This window comes from Eublepharis macularius, chromosome 15, assembly GCF_028583425.1.
Source record: "Eublepharis macularius isolate TG4126 chromosome 15, MPM_Emac_v1.0, whole genome shotgun sequence".
Taxonomy (NCBI): domain Eukaryota; kingdom Metazoa; phylum Chordata; class Lepidosauria; order Squamata; family Eublepharidae; genus Eublepharis; species Eublepharis macularius.
Window position 1 is genome coordinate 40,354,630 of NC_072804.1, and position 18,597 is coordinate 40,373,226.

An 18,597-nucleotide genomic window follows, 5' to 3' on the forward strand; every position below is an offset into this window, starting at 1 on the left:
TCTTGTTGGGTCTTTAAAGGTGCTACTGGACTTGAACCTTGAATTAAAACATGCTCTTTGTCTTGCAGCAGATTAAAAGGGCTTACACCCTTGGGTTAGTCTTCCATAAAATGCAAGTTAAATAAAAATATAGCTAACGAGTGACAAGGTTCAGAGGCCAAGCAGGGACAGGATGCTGATATGAGGCAGACTAGCTCTTACCGGTGCTGAGAACAGATGTGGCAGCTCTTTCCAAGCACACGTGGACCCAAGGCTGCCAGTTTGCATTCTAGCAGGGTTGTTATGGGGACAAGACTATTTGGTAGTCCACCCCCACCCCCCTCCCAGCCATTTGGATACAGCAAAGTCATTAATGCAGAGCTCAAGAGACTTTGGTCTGTTAAAGCAAGGCAGTTTCTGGCTTTTAGATCTAGCTTTTAACCCCACCCCAGCACACCTACAGAAACAGCCAACTTGGTGTAGTGGTTCGAGTGTTAAGATTAGGACCTGGGAGACCCAGGTTTGCGTCATAGGTAACCTTCAGCTAGTCACTTCTTGCCTAAACTACCTCCCAGGATTGTTGTTTTGGGCACAACATGGAAGAGGGAAAGAACAATACCGTAAGCCATAGCAGGATAACAGGAGGCAAATAAATAAAATTTAACTGTAGGTGAACAAGCTCTTTTTGGAAAACAAAAGGCAATTTTATTTTTCAAACAGAAATCGGTAGCAAAGTCACAACAGTACAGTCAAGACTAAATACATTAAAAAATCCATTATAACTTACACAGGGTGAAGATGCAGCCGACACAACAGGAGACTGCTAGCTCTGTATTTGACTGTATGTGTGTGTGCGTGGGGGGGGGGGGTGGCCAGATGGCAAAATGTAGCAGCCACACTAGGCTAAAGCTACCGATGTTCTGCTACCCCGGCTTCCCTTCTTCCTTGACTCCCCACCGCCCCTCGGCTGATCCTTCCCCTCTCGAGGTCAACAGGGAAATGGCTTGTCTCACAAAAAAGACCCATCAGAAATGAACATACAAAACAACAACAAAAAGAATTTGGATGCTGACAAAGCAATCCATGCTGTGCAAAATGGGTAGAAAACATATTAGCTTGAAAAACAACATTAGGAGTTGGTGGGGGGAGGGGCAAGGTGAAGGAAAGAACCATCAAAACCGGCTTGAGGAGTTGAGGCCTGCTCAGCCCAGTCACAGGACAAGCCAGTCTTCTGAATTTCAGTGTGTTTGTTGCCTGATTGTGTAATACTGCTGTGGGCTTAGGAGAACCAGAAATCCCCTTTTCAGAGGAGGGGCAGGGTTTGCTAATTTTGCAAAGCAGCTAAGCAATGAGCTGTTCCACAGTAACACTACTTCAGTTTGTGTTCCTCTATGAAAATGGGAGGGGGGCTTTAATTTCAGAAAGGCATCAAGTCTAGCTTTCTGATGCAAGAGGAGTAAGTCTTTAAGCCTAGGCATGGATTCTAACCTGTGCAAGCAAAGCCACGGCAGAAGAAATGGCTTCCCTGCTTCTGCCCTGTCACGCAGCTTTTTGTGTCTCCCCCACTCACCAAAATTTGCTCCTGTGGGTCAGTGTGGGGAGCAAATCAGGTATCTAAAGCCGGGGGGGGGGATCAGCAAAAATCACCCTCCCCTCCTTTGTAGATGGGAGAACTTGCTGCCATACCGGTGAAACAGCACTCTAGGATCCAAGCCCTAGTAAACCAGACAACTAACATAACCAGATGCTTTTTTCACCCAAGGATAAATTATTGCAGTTGGAGCACACAGACTTTTTATACCATCTCTCAATGCTATTCAATCACAATTCCAGGGATTTATTTTGAAGAATCTAACAAGTAAGCACACCAAAAGAAGTCTACACCCATCTAGACTCCTTGAAAGAAATTTGAGGACATTGTTCCAAACCCACCCTAAGTCACCCCTTTTGGTAGACAATTTTGTGGCAGGTGAGATCAGTTCAGGGGGCAACATGTCCCCCCCCCAGGCTTTGTTTGTATATATTCTAGGCTCAGTCCAACAGCAGGCACAGTTCGAACATCTTTGGGCCAGACACCTCTAGCTTCAGCAAGACAAAGAGGAAATAGATGTATGTCAGCAAGAGAGAGAGAGAGACTGACCAACCCAGAACAGAGGTCAGCTTGATTCTTTGGTAAAGTTAATATCCATCTTTAAAACTGCAAAGAAGTCTCCAGAAGCAAGCCTCTCCTTCCACAATCTGGAGAGGCTACAGGGCAGGAGGGGCTTTCAACATCTTGGCAGAGGATGAACTCTTAACCAAATCAGGAAAGTGGAACATGCCCAGAAACCCTCAAACCACAACAGTGAACTCTGGGGCATGTCTGTTCTGTGCAGGGCCCAGCCAGCTCAGAGGTCATGCTATCTCACCTGGCCAGATTATACTGAGAGCATTCCAAGCACCCCTGAAGCAGGTTTGGGCTCTTGCCTCTCCAAACCTTTGGCTACTGGAATGTTAGTTGACTCATTTTCTATATGCAGATTTCCCCACCCAGCACAGCTTCCGGGCATTTGTGAGTTCTCCTTTGTTTAAAGATACAGAATAATTATCTGAGATGTCTAAACTGGCTGTGCAGTTTAGACAGATAAGGAATTCTGTTCCAGTCCACCTTCATTCCTCCTCCTCTAAGAGAAGGATTTTAGCCATCAAGTAAGAAAGGTTAAATCTAGGGCTTTTTTTCCGGGAAAAGAAGTGGTGAAACTCAGGACCGCACAATGATGTCACTTTGGGTCAGCTGGAACAAGGGGGAGTTTTTTTAAAGCTTAAATCGCCCTCAGCAAAAATGACGTGGAGGGCAATCTAAACTACTCTGTCTGGCGATCAGGGGGCAGGGCCTCTGGCCATGTGACCATTTTCAAGAGGTGCCAGAACTCTGTTCCACTGCATTCCAGCTGAAAAAAATCCCTGGTTAAATCCGTGTGTAACCATCACATACTTAAAAACCAAGAGGGGTAAATCTCAAGTCCAGGAAGAGAATGATAGAATTAGATATACATCTACGCCTTGCTGGGATGTTTTGAAATGGAAGGATACTTTCAAGAAAGAACTAAGTTAAAGGGCCATGGGAAGTGACTGGAATGGGGGGAAATGGTGAGCAATAAGTCCTTTTTGGACATTGCATCCACATGTGTATGTAGATCTTCTGCACATGTGCAGCTTCTGTGTTGTCTGAACAGAAGTGATGCTTGTGTATCAGTTTCAGTACGCACAAACCAACCACTGGATATCACAACATAGCGACTACACCTACCAGGAAGATTGTTTTGGCCATGAATTATATTACAGAGGATTACAGGTTAGTTCCTGGCCTGCAACCGAGGGTCTCCCAGGAGGCAGAATTGCCTAAATGGAGGCTAGGTAATTCAGGGAAGGAGATTCTCCTACTGCTAAAAGTTAACAATTCAGGCTTTCGAGAAGGAGGAAGATATAAAGAAAAAAACAGTTTAACTAATTCAAATTCTCCAAACATTTGAGCAAGGCAGAATCCTGAAATCAGAGAGAAATAGAGAGTTTGCTATCTACACTGAAAGTGGGAGCTTTTTTTTTCTCCCACTGGATGAACGGATATTGCCTCCAGAAATGGAAGACCTGTGTGCTCCAAACTGGCAGTACCTCCATTGGAAAATTTTCCTACTCCCTTGCCAAGCAAAGCATCTCACCCACTTTTCACAAGACAAAAATCAAAGAATCTGGCCCAGTTCATACCCAACTTTGCATTCTTCCCCAAGCCAGAGCTAAGAGACTCAGGAGTCTATATGTGAAACAAGGACAATGTTTGGAGTGCAAAGGATGGGGGGGCACTAAAATCAGAAATATAGTGTAATCACTAATTGCAGTGGAACACAACATTCAATCTACCCCCCTCAAGTCACCTTTCCAATGTTTAAGCAATCGGTAAGTTTGTCACGAGACAGTGGTGATCTGTTTGAACCTCTAAAGACCAAGAGCAGGAAGAGGCCACAGAGGAAAAAAATCTCGCTTTGTCACAGCAGAAAGATCTCTTTGGTTCATCAAATCTTCATCCCAGTTGTTTGGACAGTATTATCCTCGCAGAAAGATGCAACCAGAAGACCAGACATTCATTGCACTAATCACTTGGGCAGGGGAGGGGGTAAGCTGGGTGCAGCTGCAGTAGAACGCTACCACAAATCCCAGGCCAATCAAGGGCTTAGCAAATCCGCTTTCCAAGATTCTGGACCAAAGCAAACACCACGAAACCTTGAGCCCCTAAGCTTGCCAGTGGCAGAGCCCACAAGCCACACAGCAAGCCGCAATCGGCTCCGGAGTGAAAGGCTGCCAGAGCTTGCCACAGTCGTTTTCCATCACAGGTGTGTCTGAACAGTTTGGCCTTCTCCCCATCCCCCTGGCAAGTCTCTTAACAGACAGTCCCCTTGAAATGAGACACACGTCTTCAAGATCCAGAGGCGAGGCAAGGTCTCTACACGATGCGTTCAGAAAACAGATGATCACTAATAAAAAGCTCTCCCATCCTCCAGTTGGTCTGCCTCTTGCAGGACGAGAGAGGGGACGGTCCCGTCAAGTCATGTAGCGGGTAATGGCACGCAGGGCGTACAGCAGGGCTGCCTGCATGCGAGCTTCCAAGAGAAGCAGGTTGATATGCACCTGGAAGGAGAAAGAGGTATTTGTGAGAATGGAAATGGAAGTATGATTTTCCCCTCAGAACGAGGGCAACTTTTTACCTTGCTGGTAAAGAAATAGACTTCCCTATAAGCAAACAAGGATTATCTGAACTATTTTAGAGACAGAAGGTAAGGCTGGAAAACACAGGCATCCCTCAGGACTGGGTGTAGGCCAGAATTCTACAGGAGCACTGAATTCAGTTTCCAGAGACTCTCTGGGTCTGTTTTCCAGGGTAATGCTGGAAAACTCATAATACAGTAACTAGGTTGAAGGGAAGCAGGCAGCATCTAGTACGGGCCTGGATGGGATTCTCCTTTAAGTCCCCGTGATGGAAGAAAAGACAAGAAAAATATAATTTTTTATGATACCGTTGTCATAAATAAAAACACAGTAAGCTGCGGGAGATAGAGGGTAATACACAGGCATCCCTCAGCCCTAGGCCTGGGTGTAGGCCGCAATTCTATGGGAGCACCGGATCCAGCTTCTAGAGACTCTCTGCTTCGACGCTAATTTATCTCAAAGGAAGCCAATTTCTATTTAATATGGCTGTGGAAGTATGTGGGCAATCTTAGGAGCTATAAAGTATCTAAATCAATTCTTTTCAGGAGGTCGAGGAAACACTTCTAAAGCTGTTCTCTGCAGGACAGCTCTGCCTCTTCCCCCCAGATTAGTGACCCTCCAAAATTCTACACACCAGAAATGACGTAGATGCGTTCAGCTTGCATAATTTGTACAAGCAAGGGAAATGCAATCCTCTTCAGGCAGGCCATTCAATGATAAATGACTGCTCTGGGTATTCACATTAAGGACCAAGCATCACATACCTACTAGATGATCTCTCAGGGCTGGTTTATATGCGAAACAGAATGAGGCGGCAGAAAGTACTGTACCACTTCAGATTGCAAAGAAGGGATTACAAGATCTTCAGCATTAAGTTTTATTTGTAGACAGTTTTTACATGCCGGGGCTGGGTGGGTGGGAATTAAATATGTGACTCCCCCACCTGAAGTGGTATAGCCCGCCACATCCGTAATTCTACCACTTCATGTCTAGATCAGGCTCAAATGAGGCACGAAATGATACACATTTAACTCTTGGGTGGGAAGAAGGTTGGAACAGGCATAGCTAGGGTTGCCAAACTGGCAACCAGTGGGAGACTTATTTTGGGGGGGGGTGAATCTTGTGCCATCAATGTAATGACATTGCTGTTAACACATTCCCCATGCACCTGAAAGTGACATTACAGCACTGATGGACACACCAGCATTTGGGCAAAACAATATGGTTTAACCACTTCTGGGAGCACAGGGAATGAGGTCGACACATTTGGATGTTGCCTGTCTGCCCCTTCTAGTTTTCCCACCATTTTCCACCTGGCTGGAACATAGCAAGCCTGGGCCTAACCCTCTTGTGCGTCCCCAAGTGGAAATTGGGGCGGGGGGTTGTGGAATAGGGTGAAGATTTTCTCATTTCTTCTGTAATCAGCTGACCAGGAGCCTACACTTCTCTAAGCAAACTGCAGGAAATGAGGGCCAGATTTCCAATCCTCCCCCCCAAAAGAGAACACACCAGCGGGTGCACATTTACCTTCTCAGAGTGCTTGAAGTGTCTCCAGAAGTGTGTATACATTCGCTTGGTCGTTTTCTCTGGATAGCAGGCTACAGTTTTGATGTAGATTTTCAAGCTGCGCTCTAACAGCTGGTTCACCTCTCTATAATCATAGTCATCATACCTGGGAAAGTGCAGACAACATGAACTTATGAAGCTTCGTTGAAGGGAAAAAATGGACTCTGGTCTTTGGTCCATCTAGTCTAACAGCAGCTCTCCGAGGTTTCTGGCAGAGGAGCTCTTTCCTTGCTGTTGCTACCCAAGATCCTCCTAAGGTACAACTGAAGAGGCCTGACGCAGATGACTCAGGCTAGCCCAGTTGCATCAGATCATGTCCTTCCGCAGCAGCTTCACTCATCTGAACAGGGTCTCTTGCAGGTGCTAGCCTGCACATGGGCGAAATCAACAGCTGTCCGTACATGGATGTTCTCTGTGGTGGCCCCTGTCCTATGGAACAGCTTGCCTGAGCAGGTCAGGAGAGGCCCCACTCTCCCGGCTTTCCGCAAACTATGCAAAACCGAATTTTTCAAAAAGGCCTTTTACTGTATTGTAGGGAGAGGGGGGGGGGGTCCTCAGATGCTTTGCTAGCTAATGAGCTAGGGACCCTAGACTTCACCACTATGTTGCCTTACATATTATCTGTTATGTTACATTTGTACTCCTATATATTGCCTATGCTTCATGATGTCTAATGTCACCCCTAGAATTGATTATATTCTGTTGCAGCAATTCTTCAACTCTGCATTGGATCCTCGCTAATGCCACGTCTTTGTAAACTTGTTTTTATTTATCCTATGACATTGTTTATGGAAGTGTCCTTGACACTGATTGTACTAATCTCGCACTGTGTAATCTGCCTTGAGTCTCAGTGAGAAAGGCGGACTCTAAATGACATAAACAGACAAATAAAATAAATAAATCTCAGAAGCTAAGTAGGATTGGGCCCGGTCAGCTTTTGGATGGGAGACCACAAAGGAAGTCCAGGGTCGCTATACAGAGGCAGGCAATGGCAAGCCAACTACATTCGTTTCTTGCCTTGAAGACCCCACAGGGTCACTGTAATTTGGCTGTGACTTGACAGCACTTCCCGCCACCATCACAACTGCAGCGCACATGGCACAAGTCATCGTGCTGGAGCCGAGCAGATCCAAGTCAGATAATGGATTGGATAGTAAACCTCACAGGAATCCAAAGCATGCTGCCTTGCGTACTACCAGGGCAGATAGGCCACTAGGGCAACCAGGAAAAGTCCCAGTGGGCTGGTGGCCTGCTCCCCCCACCCAGCGCCAAGCTGGCGCCGTGTAAGGGATGGGAGGCGGCCACCGTAAACCAGTAGCCTGAGCCCCACACAGCAAGGGGAAGGAGAAGCATTTCCCAGCTGAGCCCTGTGCAACAAATGACACCTGGCCAAGCCACACATGACATGGGGCTGGCAGAGCAGGCCTCTTTGGGGGGCGGGCCTATTTGTTCCCTCCCAGTCCACCCAAGTACCACAGTGGATTAGAAAAGATAATGAAACTGGGGGCCACAACTGAGGTCCTCGGTGTACTCTACTACTTAAATGACGCTGCCCCCATGTTCCCCCCCAACAGGGAGAAGTCGCTAGATCCTCTCCTGCTATAGAACACACCATCCTTCGCCACATGGAGGGCCCAGCAGAGGCAAAGATGGGGCAGGTCCACCCACATCCTTCAAGCGTGCCTAACATCCGACTCTGCTGAGAATTAGATGACTCAGTCCTTTAGTCACACCCATTTGCTAAGCTCTGCACAAGGCCAGCCACGAGGCCTGGACCCGTTCCTCCAGACAGATGCCAAGCACAAGTCAGGCAACTCGCTCGAAAGGACAGTGGTTCTGAAAATTAAGTTATCAGAACCGGAAAGGTAACTTTGCAGGAGAAACTGTTGAAGGAACCAGGCAGATATAAAGAAAGATGGAGATTTAGGGCTCGACTAGACCCCGTGTGTCCTCTTGTGCCCGGCCCAATCCTTTTGACCAGATGTACGCTAGGAGCTTCGTGCTCAGACTGTAATTTCCAGGCATGCAGGAGCCAGATTTGAATCAGGACAGTGGGGAGACGAGGTTCAACCCCCGCCCCCCCCCAGGCACAGCCCATTTCCCCAACCTGAAATACCCACAAGAGCTGCTCTTTGCCCCAATGGGGAACCTTACAGATAGGCTTCACCTAAGTTCCGCCAAAGGGGGAACCAAGTCCTCCTAAAGGGACAAAAGCCATTCCTTGCAGTAGTTTCAGATTGGGAAATGACACAAGGGAGTGGCAGGCTTGAGACTCCCTCTCCCCCACAGTCTGGACCTGAGTTGGGCTCACACTCCTGAGAATTAAGGTCTGAGCATGGAACTCCCCCCTAAACATCTAGTCAATAGGATCGTGGCGGATACAAGGACAACATAGCCTATTATTAGATCCTCAAAAGAAGGCACACAATAACACTCAAGTGGAAAGCGGAGGCCATCATGCTTCCCATCAACAGGTCTCCAAGTGAGTTTGCACTGATGGGACCCAGGCTGAACGTCCCCCTCAAGTGACCTACCGAATGCCAAAGACACAGTGAACGTAATTCCAGATGGCCCTCCGGAGCATAGAAGTGTCCACACCACTGTGCATCGCGATAGTGTTGTAGGTCAGGTTATAGACCACCTGGAATTTCTCATCTAGTAGCTGCCCCACATCTGGATACAAGCGATTGATGAGAGAGTAGCCATGATCTTCCCAGGTGTAGTCCTGGAGAGAAAGCAAAGTTGGTACGTAAGTTCCAAAGAGATACACAGCCAAAGACCTACAATACTGTGTGTTCAATTTAATTTATACCCCCATATTCCTCTCCAATGGGACCCAAAAGAGCTTACAATTCCGTTCTGCCTTCTCCATTTTATTCTAACCATCCCATGAGGTGTATGTTACTAGTCCAAGGTTACCTAAGTGAGCTTCCATGGAACAGTAGGGAATCTAATCTGATCCAAGTTTGACGCACTAACTACAATGCTAACTTTCTTTAAGACAAACACTTTCTTGAAAAGCCTCACCCGAAATACTGCACTTTGCCTAAGGTTACTCTCGAAAAGATACCCTGACCTGGACAGCCCAGGTGAGCCCGATCTCAGAAGCTAAGCAGGGTTAGCCTTGGTTAGTAATTGGATGGAAGACCTCAAACAAAGACCAGGGTTGCAGAGGCAGGCAATGGCAAACCACCTCTAGCCTCTTACCATGAAAACCCCACCGGCAAGGGGAGGGGGTTCCCCGCCATAAATCAGCTATGACTTGAGGGCACTCTCCACCACCACCCTCTAAAAGGTAGGGAGCTCTGCTATTGAAAGTAATTTTTGTATCTTGCTCATCCTCAAGGATTTTAATGCTTCCTCTAGCTTGCCATGACTTCAGAGGAGCATCACCAAGATAATTCCTTGCAATCTTCCGACTAATAGAATTGGAGCAGCCAAGCTGGCAATGTCCTATATTTGCAAAACTCTGCAGCTGTAAAGTCCAGCCTGAACACCATCTGTAGTACGTAAGTAAGCTTTCGATCCCACAGTTCTAAAGACCAACTAAAATTTTGCAAATTGTAACAAACAAATATAGAGCATGCATCAAATGGAAGAATTTATTGTCTTGGAGAAAGGTGGTACCGGGGGGGGGGGGGGGGGGAGAAGGGCGTTAATGAATACAAATGCCAGTACCAGACCTTTTTTGGGAAAATATGGGTGTCAAATGTAAACAGACTAAGTACCTGAGCTCGGAACGTTGGGGGCGTCTGCTCTCCTCTCCTAGTGAAGTCCTTGTATCCAAACTCTGGATCCTCCACAAAGCACAGGACATTGGGAGGCAGGGAGTGTTCAGCAATATCTACTGGAGGAAGGGCAGAGAAGATAACATGAGGACACCAAGATTCCTGCCAAGCATCTTCACTTCAATGTTCTCCTCTAGGATAAACCTCAAAAGGGGTTTTGGTCCAAAAGACGTACCTCCAGAGCACCAATTTAATCATATCCCATAACCTTAAAATCTCTAAGCAGCAACATTTTTATATTGTGAAACTAATTTAAGGAGGCAGGAGACAAATATATTTGAGAACCTTCAATAATGCAAAAAGACGTCATCTATTACCATGTGAAATAGGGAGATTCCCTTCCTGCTCTGCATAACTTGATCCCACTGGCACAGCTGCCTGGGGAGTCCCCCACCCCAAGTCTGCAAGAAGGCTCCTGGAAGACTCTTTGCTACCTTAGCCCAAATTCTACCCAGTAATTCTCTGCTGCCTTACCTGAAGGAGTAACAAGCAAGCTCTCCGTTTTCTCCATCTCGAAGCGTGTCTCCATCTCCTCCTGGGTGACCCTTTCTTCTTCTAACTGGCACTCCTGAAGCAGTTTCATCCTCTCCATCAACACCTCCACCTCCTCCATAGCATCTGTGCCCTGAAAAAAACCAAAAGGGACCGTTTGAGGAACATGGGTAGGAGACACAACCAGCCAGCCAGCTCCGTTTAGGATACACAGCGGCCCTCTACAAAGTCAGATCTCCTCTGCCTACCAGGATCAGTATTGCTTCTCTGGTTAGCTGTGGCTCATTAGTAGAAGTCTTTCAACCTGATCCTTTTCACTGAAGATGTTGAGGGTTGAACTAAAGATCTTCTGCATGCAGAACGGATGTTCTTACCAGTGAACCCAGGTTTTCTGGAGCTGCCTTGATTCCTGTATCTACATTAGGTCATGGAGACTTCCCTAGTTCTCTTCTCAAAACTTTGTTAAAGCAGTTGGGTCCCCTAAATTTTTCCACCATGCTTCCCTCCAAATAGCTCAGAGTGTGCATGGTTCTCCCCTCTCCCATTTTAGCCTCACCACCACCTTGCAAGGTAGGATCGGGTGAGAGAGGGACAGTCCACTCATGCTGATGGGACAATCCTACCATCTGGGTTGTGTTGATTTTCTTCCCATTGCCTTGGTGTTACATTAAGCCTCCCAGTAAACAGAGGGATGAAGCAAAAAGCTGCAATCCTCCCCACCCTAGCATCTCAAAGCCCAATAGGCCAAAAAGAAAAAAAAATAAACTTTTAAAAGGAGAGCTCAGACAATGGTGGGAATTTATCTGGGGCTATTTTTGAAAGTGGCATCTTTTATGCAAAAGAAAGCCTTGGCTATCAGTCACATTAACAATAACAATTTTTTTCCCCAAATTTTGGGGGAAAACAGAAAGATTTCTTTGACTACTTAGTTTAAACTAAGATAAATTAAGGTAATATGATATAGAGATAAAACACAGGAGAAATGATTGATTAAAATTATTGATACTAAAGTTTGAGTATAAGCAACTAAGGAGAGGGAATGAGAGCTATTACATAATTTAGCTGTGCCGTTTACTCTGAATACCTTTTTATTAGCTGAATTTAAATTCAAATGTAGTGCTTGTATAAGTTCTTATGCACTTTATTCTGCTATATCTTTTATTTTTTAAAAAAATATTTAAAAATCAATAACAATACATGTATACCACTCTTCTAGACAGATTAGTGCTCCACTCAGAGCGGTGAACAATGTCGGTGTTATTATGACCCCTGCAATACAGCTAGGACTGTGGCTTACCCACGGCCCCCTTCTTAGCTGTTGGCAGTAGTGGGATTTGAAGCAGCAGAGTACTGATTCATATCCCAACCAGGTTCTACCCTCAGCCAGTCTGGTGTAGTGGTAAAGAGCGGCAGGACTCTAATCTGGAGAACCGGGTTTGATTCCCCACTCCTCCACTTGAAGCCAGCTGGGTGACCTTGGGTCAGTCACTGCTCTTTCAGAGCTCTCTCAGCCTCACTCACCTCACAGGGTGATTGTTGTAAGAATAACAAAAACATACTTCGTAAACCACTCTGATTGTAGCATTAAGTTGTCCTGAAGGGCAGTATATAAGTTGAATGTTATTATTAACCAGCACCACACCCATTTTCTACCAACTTTTAGGGGTCTAAACAGGTTGGATCTTTCAGATCTCTTCTGCTACATGAGACACATTCCTCTGGTGGAAGGAGCCTTCCCCAAGAGTTTTCTAGGATGCAATCCATTGCATTCTGTTGCATAAAGTCAGAAAGAATCCCCAAACTCTTGCCCTCTGCTTACGTTGGAAGTGTTCACCCCATCCTCAGAGGCAGGACTGCTATCACAGCTGCGTGGTGAAGGGGGCTGGAAGACATGCCCTCCTTCCTGATCAATTTCCAGGTTGATGCCACATCCAAACACAAACGAAGCCAGTGAGTGGTAATGCGTGAGGAGCACCAGGGCTTGGATAAGTTCCGCAAGGGACCAGCTGTTCTCTCCCGTCTTCAGGAGTGCCTGAAAAAAGACCACACAGAAGCATCCCCCAATTAGCCCCGTGTGCTAAAAGAGAATCCAGGGACCTATGCAGTTCCACCACTGGACACTGCCTAACTCTATGCCAGGGGTCTCAAATGTGAGGCCTGTGGATGCTAAAGCAACTCACTGGCACCCTTCCTGTGGCCAATTTTTAGAGAGTTGGTGGGGCCAGGTGTGGCTCCTGATCAGCAGGGCTTCGGACTGGCCATTCAAGAGCTGACTGGCTGTTTTGGCAACAGCCACCAACACGGTTTTGGTTTCATTCTCTCTCCGCTTTCCCAGTGTACTTTTAAAGTTACCCCTCTTCACCCCTGAACTTGGGCTTCTTCTGTGTGTGGCTCCACTTCTTGTGGCAACCGTTTTACGGTTAGCTTAGCCTCCTGCGGCAGCCATTTTGGGATTATGCCCTCCATTCTGTGTCAGCATTCCAAATGTGCCCACAAGCTCCAAAAGGTTGGGGACTCCACCCTATGCCAAGATGCATCCAAAGAGCGGCTTTGTATGAATAACTAGCCCCTCCTATGCTGCCCAATGCCTTCCAAAACATTAAACCGCTCAACTCCAGTACCCAAGATCAAGTAATTTCTAGAAGTGCCAGGGGCTGAGCTCATACAAGAGAAGCGCTCTCCCACCAAGCTACACCTGCAATCACAAGAGTGGCCTCAGCGATCAACCCAAGAGCTATTCCAAGCCAACGGTCACCTCTACAACCTTGCCGTGTTGTGTGATGTTTAATGCCAACTAGACTGCTTCCTGCAGGTTGACATTTTATACTCTTTTTATGCCTTCATGGTGCTTGTTTTCACATTGTTAGGGTGTGTTATTTCATACTGTGATTGGGTGTTTCACTGGAGGCAGCCTTCAACAAATTTGGAGAAGCAGCACATAAATATTTTTTAAAGACCCAGCGCTTCCTGCCACTGCCAACTGCTTCACATGTACCCTTCTCTGTCCTTACACGAACCCTGCAAGCAAGAACAGTATTCTTGGCAGCATGTCTTCTCAGCACTCATGTGCTCGTACGTGCGGAGAAACGTCACCCTGAGCACTCCTCGAAGCATCTGCAAGCTCACCACAGGGTACGTAGCAAGTTTTAAGAATTTAAGAATCAGAGAGACATAATCGCAATGAATGCATGAATGCTGCAATAGTATAGCCAACGAAACGAAGAGATCCTGTCCCCTTGCCAGGCTTCTTTGGTGCATCAAGAAGCTAGGAGAAGCAGTCTTCAGGACCATTTTCTCCTCTGAGCAGGTTTAGTAGAAGACTTTGCTCGCATTTAGGATCCAGCAGATCATTTTGCTAGCAACTGTCTCCCATCAGCCTAGTTAATGCATTCATTTTTGCATTTTCCCCACACTGTCCTAGCAGTGCAACCTAAACAGATTTTTTTTAGATAAACCACTGACTCCACTGAACTCTTAAGTGTGCAGCTTTGCTGAGGACAACAATGGAAAACAATCACCCAACTCTTTCCAAACCAGAAACAGCCCAGGTATTATCCGCCACAAGACTCCCTGCAGCCCCTTTCCTGCCATTCCTAGCACTTACCTTGATGTGCTCCTTGGTGATCAGCCACGGCCGGTGGGCCAGGATCTTGTTGATCTCATTGAGGTTCCTCAGTTTCTGAGGGGCATACTGCAAACCTCGTAACCACTGTGGGTCCCCACCCACCTGGAGGAACTCCCCCATGTGGAAGCCAACCAAGTAGGAGCACTGGTGTCTAGCAGCAGCCTAAGTGGAATACAACCAGGAAGAGATATGATTAACTTAAGGAACTCCTTGCAACAGGATGCTGCGACAATTAGCTGAGATGGCTTTGAATTAGCTGAGATGGCTTTGAACAAAGGAGGATAGGTCTGCATCAATGACTGTCAGCCTCAATAGCCAAAAGGATCCTCCATGTTCAGAAGTAGCGTATTTCAGCTTCAACTTCTGTAAGCCTTGCAGGAATACCAGGTAGGCCATGCTGGGAAACAAACTGATAGTTCAAACCATGTAGTCTTGCATCCTATGTTTTTAGGGATGTGAACAACTTTCAATCATTATTGTGGCTCAAAACATACACTGCACCTTGACAGAGTTTAACCCAGATTCGGAAGCCACTTCTCATTTTCACCTTTCTTGATAAGCATCTACAGGCAGGGCCTGATTACTAAAAATGAACCTCGCTGTTCCCTGAAGCCTTCCATTTTATAAAGGTAACACAACTATACTATAACAGAATGGTTTTGGAAGGCGCCATATAAAGTGAAAGGAACTGTGGACTTATACCACTATGGATAAGACCAGGGAGGGTTTTCTGGGAAAAGAGGTGGCGAAACTCAAGAGGGAAATGAGGAAGAAACACACAGGATTCTTTGAAATAATATTATTTTCATGCACTATTGCCGAGTATTTTCAAGAGGTGCCGGAACTCCATTCCACTGCGTTCCTGCTGAAAAAAAGCCCTGGATAAGACTTATTATATGTTCACTGTACATATTACCCTGCTGTCACCAAACTGTTTTCTACTGATATAATTTTTCTACATTGTATCTGTATATGATGATGAAAAATATCACATCAGTCGAAAAACAGTGCGGTTGATGTATCACGGCTAATATGTGATGCTTATTCAGATTTCTGTAACTCTGGTCCAAGTTTATTGCTTATCAGATGTCTCTTCATACTGATTGTATCAGCTTTCATTGAGAGTCAAAGCAGAATATAAAGTGTGAAACGTGGAGTATAAAAATAGTAAACAAGCTCCAAGTAAGTGGCAGCTACCACAGTAAAAATGGTCCCTTTGGGGTGGGGGGGTTCTCCCCACCATTGCACCTTAATGTATTTGGTTAATTTATTTTATTATTGCTTACTGTATGTTGATTTTAGAATTGTTTTCTTGTTTTTATTGATTTTAATTGTTGTTCACCACCCAGAGCCCCTGAGGATGGGCGGTTTATAAATCGAAATAATAAATAATAATAATTCTGCAGGCATCAAATGTTTCGAGTCAAGCTATGATCCTACATATTCAAGAAATGGAAATCATAAGCAGAGGTCCCCAGTCTTGGTGAATCCGGGGCAATTCTGGAAGTTGGCCAGACCCGACGTTGGTTGTTTAATGAAAACCTAAAAAAGATTTTTGCGTTCAACAGCTGACTGATCAGGCCCCCTCCACTCACCATGATGGCAACGTAGTGGCGTTTGTGATAGGGCAGCGGCCCGTCCATCCGCAAAAGGAGGTACTGAGTCTTCCAAAAGCTGGTCAGGTATTCCGGGTGCAGTCCCATCACCATGGTAATGTTATCCACCCTGCCCGTAGAAACAAAAGCCTCAATGAAGAGGCGCCGCTGGGCACTCTCTGCTCCTTCTTGTAAGATCTGCAAGAGGTAGAAAAAACAATCCTTCTAGTGTTGCTTTTGAGAGTGCTCCGATAGCTTCACAAAGTGGAAACAAAACTGGTGGGACATCAATCAGTTTGAGAGATCTGGTCGACTTGTCTCAGTATTTAGACAAAGAAGAGGGGGCTGCACTAAGGCAAAACGAAGAAGGAACAGCAATAAGCGCCCATACGGAATAGACACTAATAGGAATTTTGAAGATCCCCCCCCGCCCCCGCCAACAAAGCTGATGTGGACTGCTGCGCAGGGGTTACTTTAAAATTAAAGAAATCTCCCCTTTGCACCAATGGCCGTTCCTTCTTCGATATTTAGAGCCCATTTTTCTCCCCAGTAGGGATCATAAGCACCTTATGCATGGAATAGTTATCTATTAATTTTTAAAAAGTCTATTTTCCTTTTAAAAAGTCTATTTTCCTAAGCTGCTTATAACAAGTTCTGTTGTCTTTATTTTATCCTCACAACAACCATATGAGGTAGGTTAGGCTGACAGTGTAGGACTGGGCCCCAGGGACTTCCATAATAGAGTGGGGATTTAATCCTGGGTCTCCCAGATCATAGCCTAACCATTAGGCAATGCTCCCTTCAATGGGGGAAGGAGAGCCAATAGAGTACACAATTTATATACTCAGACAGCTGATGTAATCCTGTTGTTTGTTCAATTCCCTGTAACCAGAAAATACCCTCCCTGCCAGTTCCGCCTGTCACACACCTCCCTGCCTTGGCAGGGGAGTTTCAAAAAGCACACATAGGTCTGGGCTGCTCGATCGAGAATCCCTGCCTCATGACGTTTTTTGGAAGCAGAAAGCATCCCCGCAGCCAGCATCTGAGAGCTGTCCAGGAACACAACGATACAATTTCCACATAGTCAGCCAACTGCTCTACTAAGGAGGAATGAAGGGGTGGCGAAGGAACTGGCACCGGGCCAGGGAAAGGAGGCGGCAGCTGCCAGCCTGGGAGGGTAAACACCCCAGCAAGAACAAACCTTGGCAGGGCAGCCTCCCTGCTACGATGCCAGAGCCGTTATTGTGGTTAGGCACACACCCCTCTAGGAAGTCCCTTCAAGGCACAAAAGAGGAGGGGTGGAATTTGACAGGTGTAGGAACGGGGCTCAGAGAGCCTTACGAGATGTTGTTTGTGCACCTAGGAAGGGAAGGCCAATCAATAAACGAGGAGATGACGCCACCACAGGGCAATGCTCTCACACGTGTCACTCTCAAAGCAAAGTCAAGGATCTGATTGCAGCAATAACCTTTTAATGGACAAGCTGCAAAGCTGGCTACATAAGTGAGAAAGGAAAAATTAAATAAACAACATGCATGTCTCCCAATCTCTGATTTCTTACAACACTTTCAGAAATCCTGGAGAACAACGATGTACCTTCCTCTCCGCTTTATGTTATATATTGATTTAGCTATTTACACCCTACTTTTCTGCCCAGTAGGGGCCCAAAGCAGCTTCCAATCTCCTCCCCTTGTCTATTTTATCTTACAACAAGCCTGTGAGCAGGGCTTTTTTTCTGGGAAAAGAGGTGGTGGAACTCAGCGGTGGAACTCAAGACCGCACAATGACGTCACTTTGGGTCAGCTGGAACAAGGGGGGGGGAGTTTTTTTAAGTTTAAATTGCCCTCTGCGAAAACGGTCTCATGGCCAGTGGCCCTGCCTCCTGCGGAGGGCAATTTAAACTCCCCTCTGTCTGGAGATCAGGGGGCGGGGCCACCAGCCATGTGACCATTTTTAAGAGGTGCCGGAACTCCGTTCCACTGCGTTGCTGCTGAAAAAAAGCCCTGCCTGTGAGGTAGATTAGGGGAGTTTCACTGGCATTGTTCTGATTCGAATCTGGATCCCTGAAATCCTAGCCCAGTGCTCTAATCACTATGCAGTGGCAGCTCACTGCTTTAAACTTCTACCCTAGTTCTGCACTGCATTTTATAGCAACACAGTTTTCTGTCTTTTGTAAACTGCTTTCAACTCAAATTGGTTATTTTACCATTATAGTCGTGCATGCCCATTGTGAGTTGCTTTGAGTGTTACTAAATAGGGAATGTCTTACATTAAACATACAAAATACTATCCTACCTTACAGGGCTGTTGTAAGAATTACTGTGCTGATTTAAAAACACTTTGAAAACTAACAAGAATTTCTGGGTGCTAGGTATTACTATTCCAAACAAGATGGTTTTAAAAGCTATCTGCTAGTAGTTTCAAAATAACCCTAATAAAGGTAACACACAGATTTCAGTTTTGCATTTTACTTTGGAATAACAGAGCCACTTTTTTTTGTTAGTTGCTAAATATTTACCAGCTTTTCTCATGGGAGAAGCAATGCCAAATATGATGCATCTCACCCAAGTCCACGGCCAAACTTTCCCAGAAATTACACTTAACAACCACCACCACCACCACATTCGATTTATATACAACCCTTCAGAATGACTTAACACCCACTCAGAGTAGTTTACAAAGTATGTCATTACTATCCCCACAACAAAACACCCTGTGAGATGAGTGGGGCTGAGAGAGCTCCTAGAAGCTGTAACTGACCCAAGGTCACCCAGCTGGCTTCAAGCGGAGGAGTGGGTAATCAATCCCGGAT

General features: G+C 46.0%; 1 protein-coding gene across 2 annotated transcripts in view; it reads right to left on the reverse strand.

Annotated features, from left to right (window-relative positions):
- Nucleotides 1–667: 667 nt before the first annotated feature.
- The window catches only part of SESN2 (sestrin 2), a 38,316-nt gene continuing 20,386 nt past the window's right edge, over nucleotides 668–18,597 (reverse strand). The window contains exons 3-10 of one of the 2 annotated variants that reach the window (XM_054999257.1): nucleotides 15,786–15,983; nucleotides 14,170–14,352; nucleotides 12,385–12,597; nucleotides 10,548–10,698; nucleotides 10,014–10,129; nucleotides 8,820–9,010; nucleotides 6,247–6,391; nucleotides 668–4,641 (exon numbers count right to left, since the gene is read on the reverse strand). In XM_054999257.1, coding sequence (XP_054855232.1) covers nucleotides 4,555–4,641; nucleotides 6,247–6,391; nucleotides 8,820–9,010; nucleotides 10,014–10,129; nucleotides 10,548–10,698; nucleotides 12,385–12,597; nucleotides 14,170–14,352; nucleotides 15,786–15,983 — 1,284 coding nt within the window. In that variant the 3' untranslated portion in view covers nucleotides 668–4,554. Of the gene's footprint in view, nucleotides 4,642–6,246; nucleotides 6,392–8,819; nucleotides 9,011–10,013; nucleotides 10,133–10,547; nucleotides 10,699–12,384; nucleotides 12,598–14,169; nucleotides 14,353–15,785; nucleotides 15,984–18,597 lie in introns of both variants that reach the window. The other variant, XM_054999256.1, reaches the window with a different exon arrangement.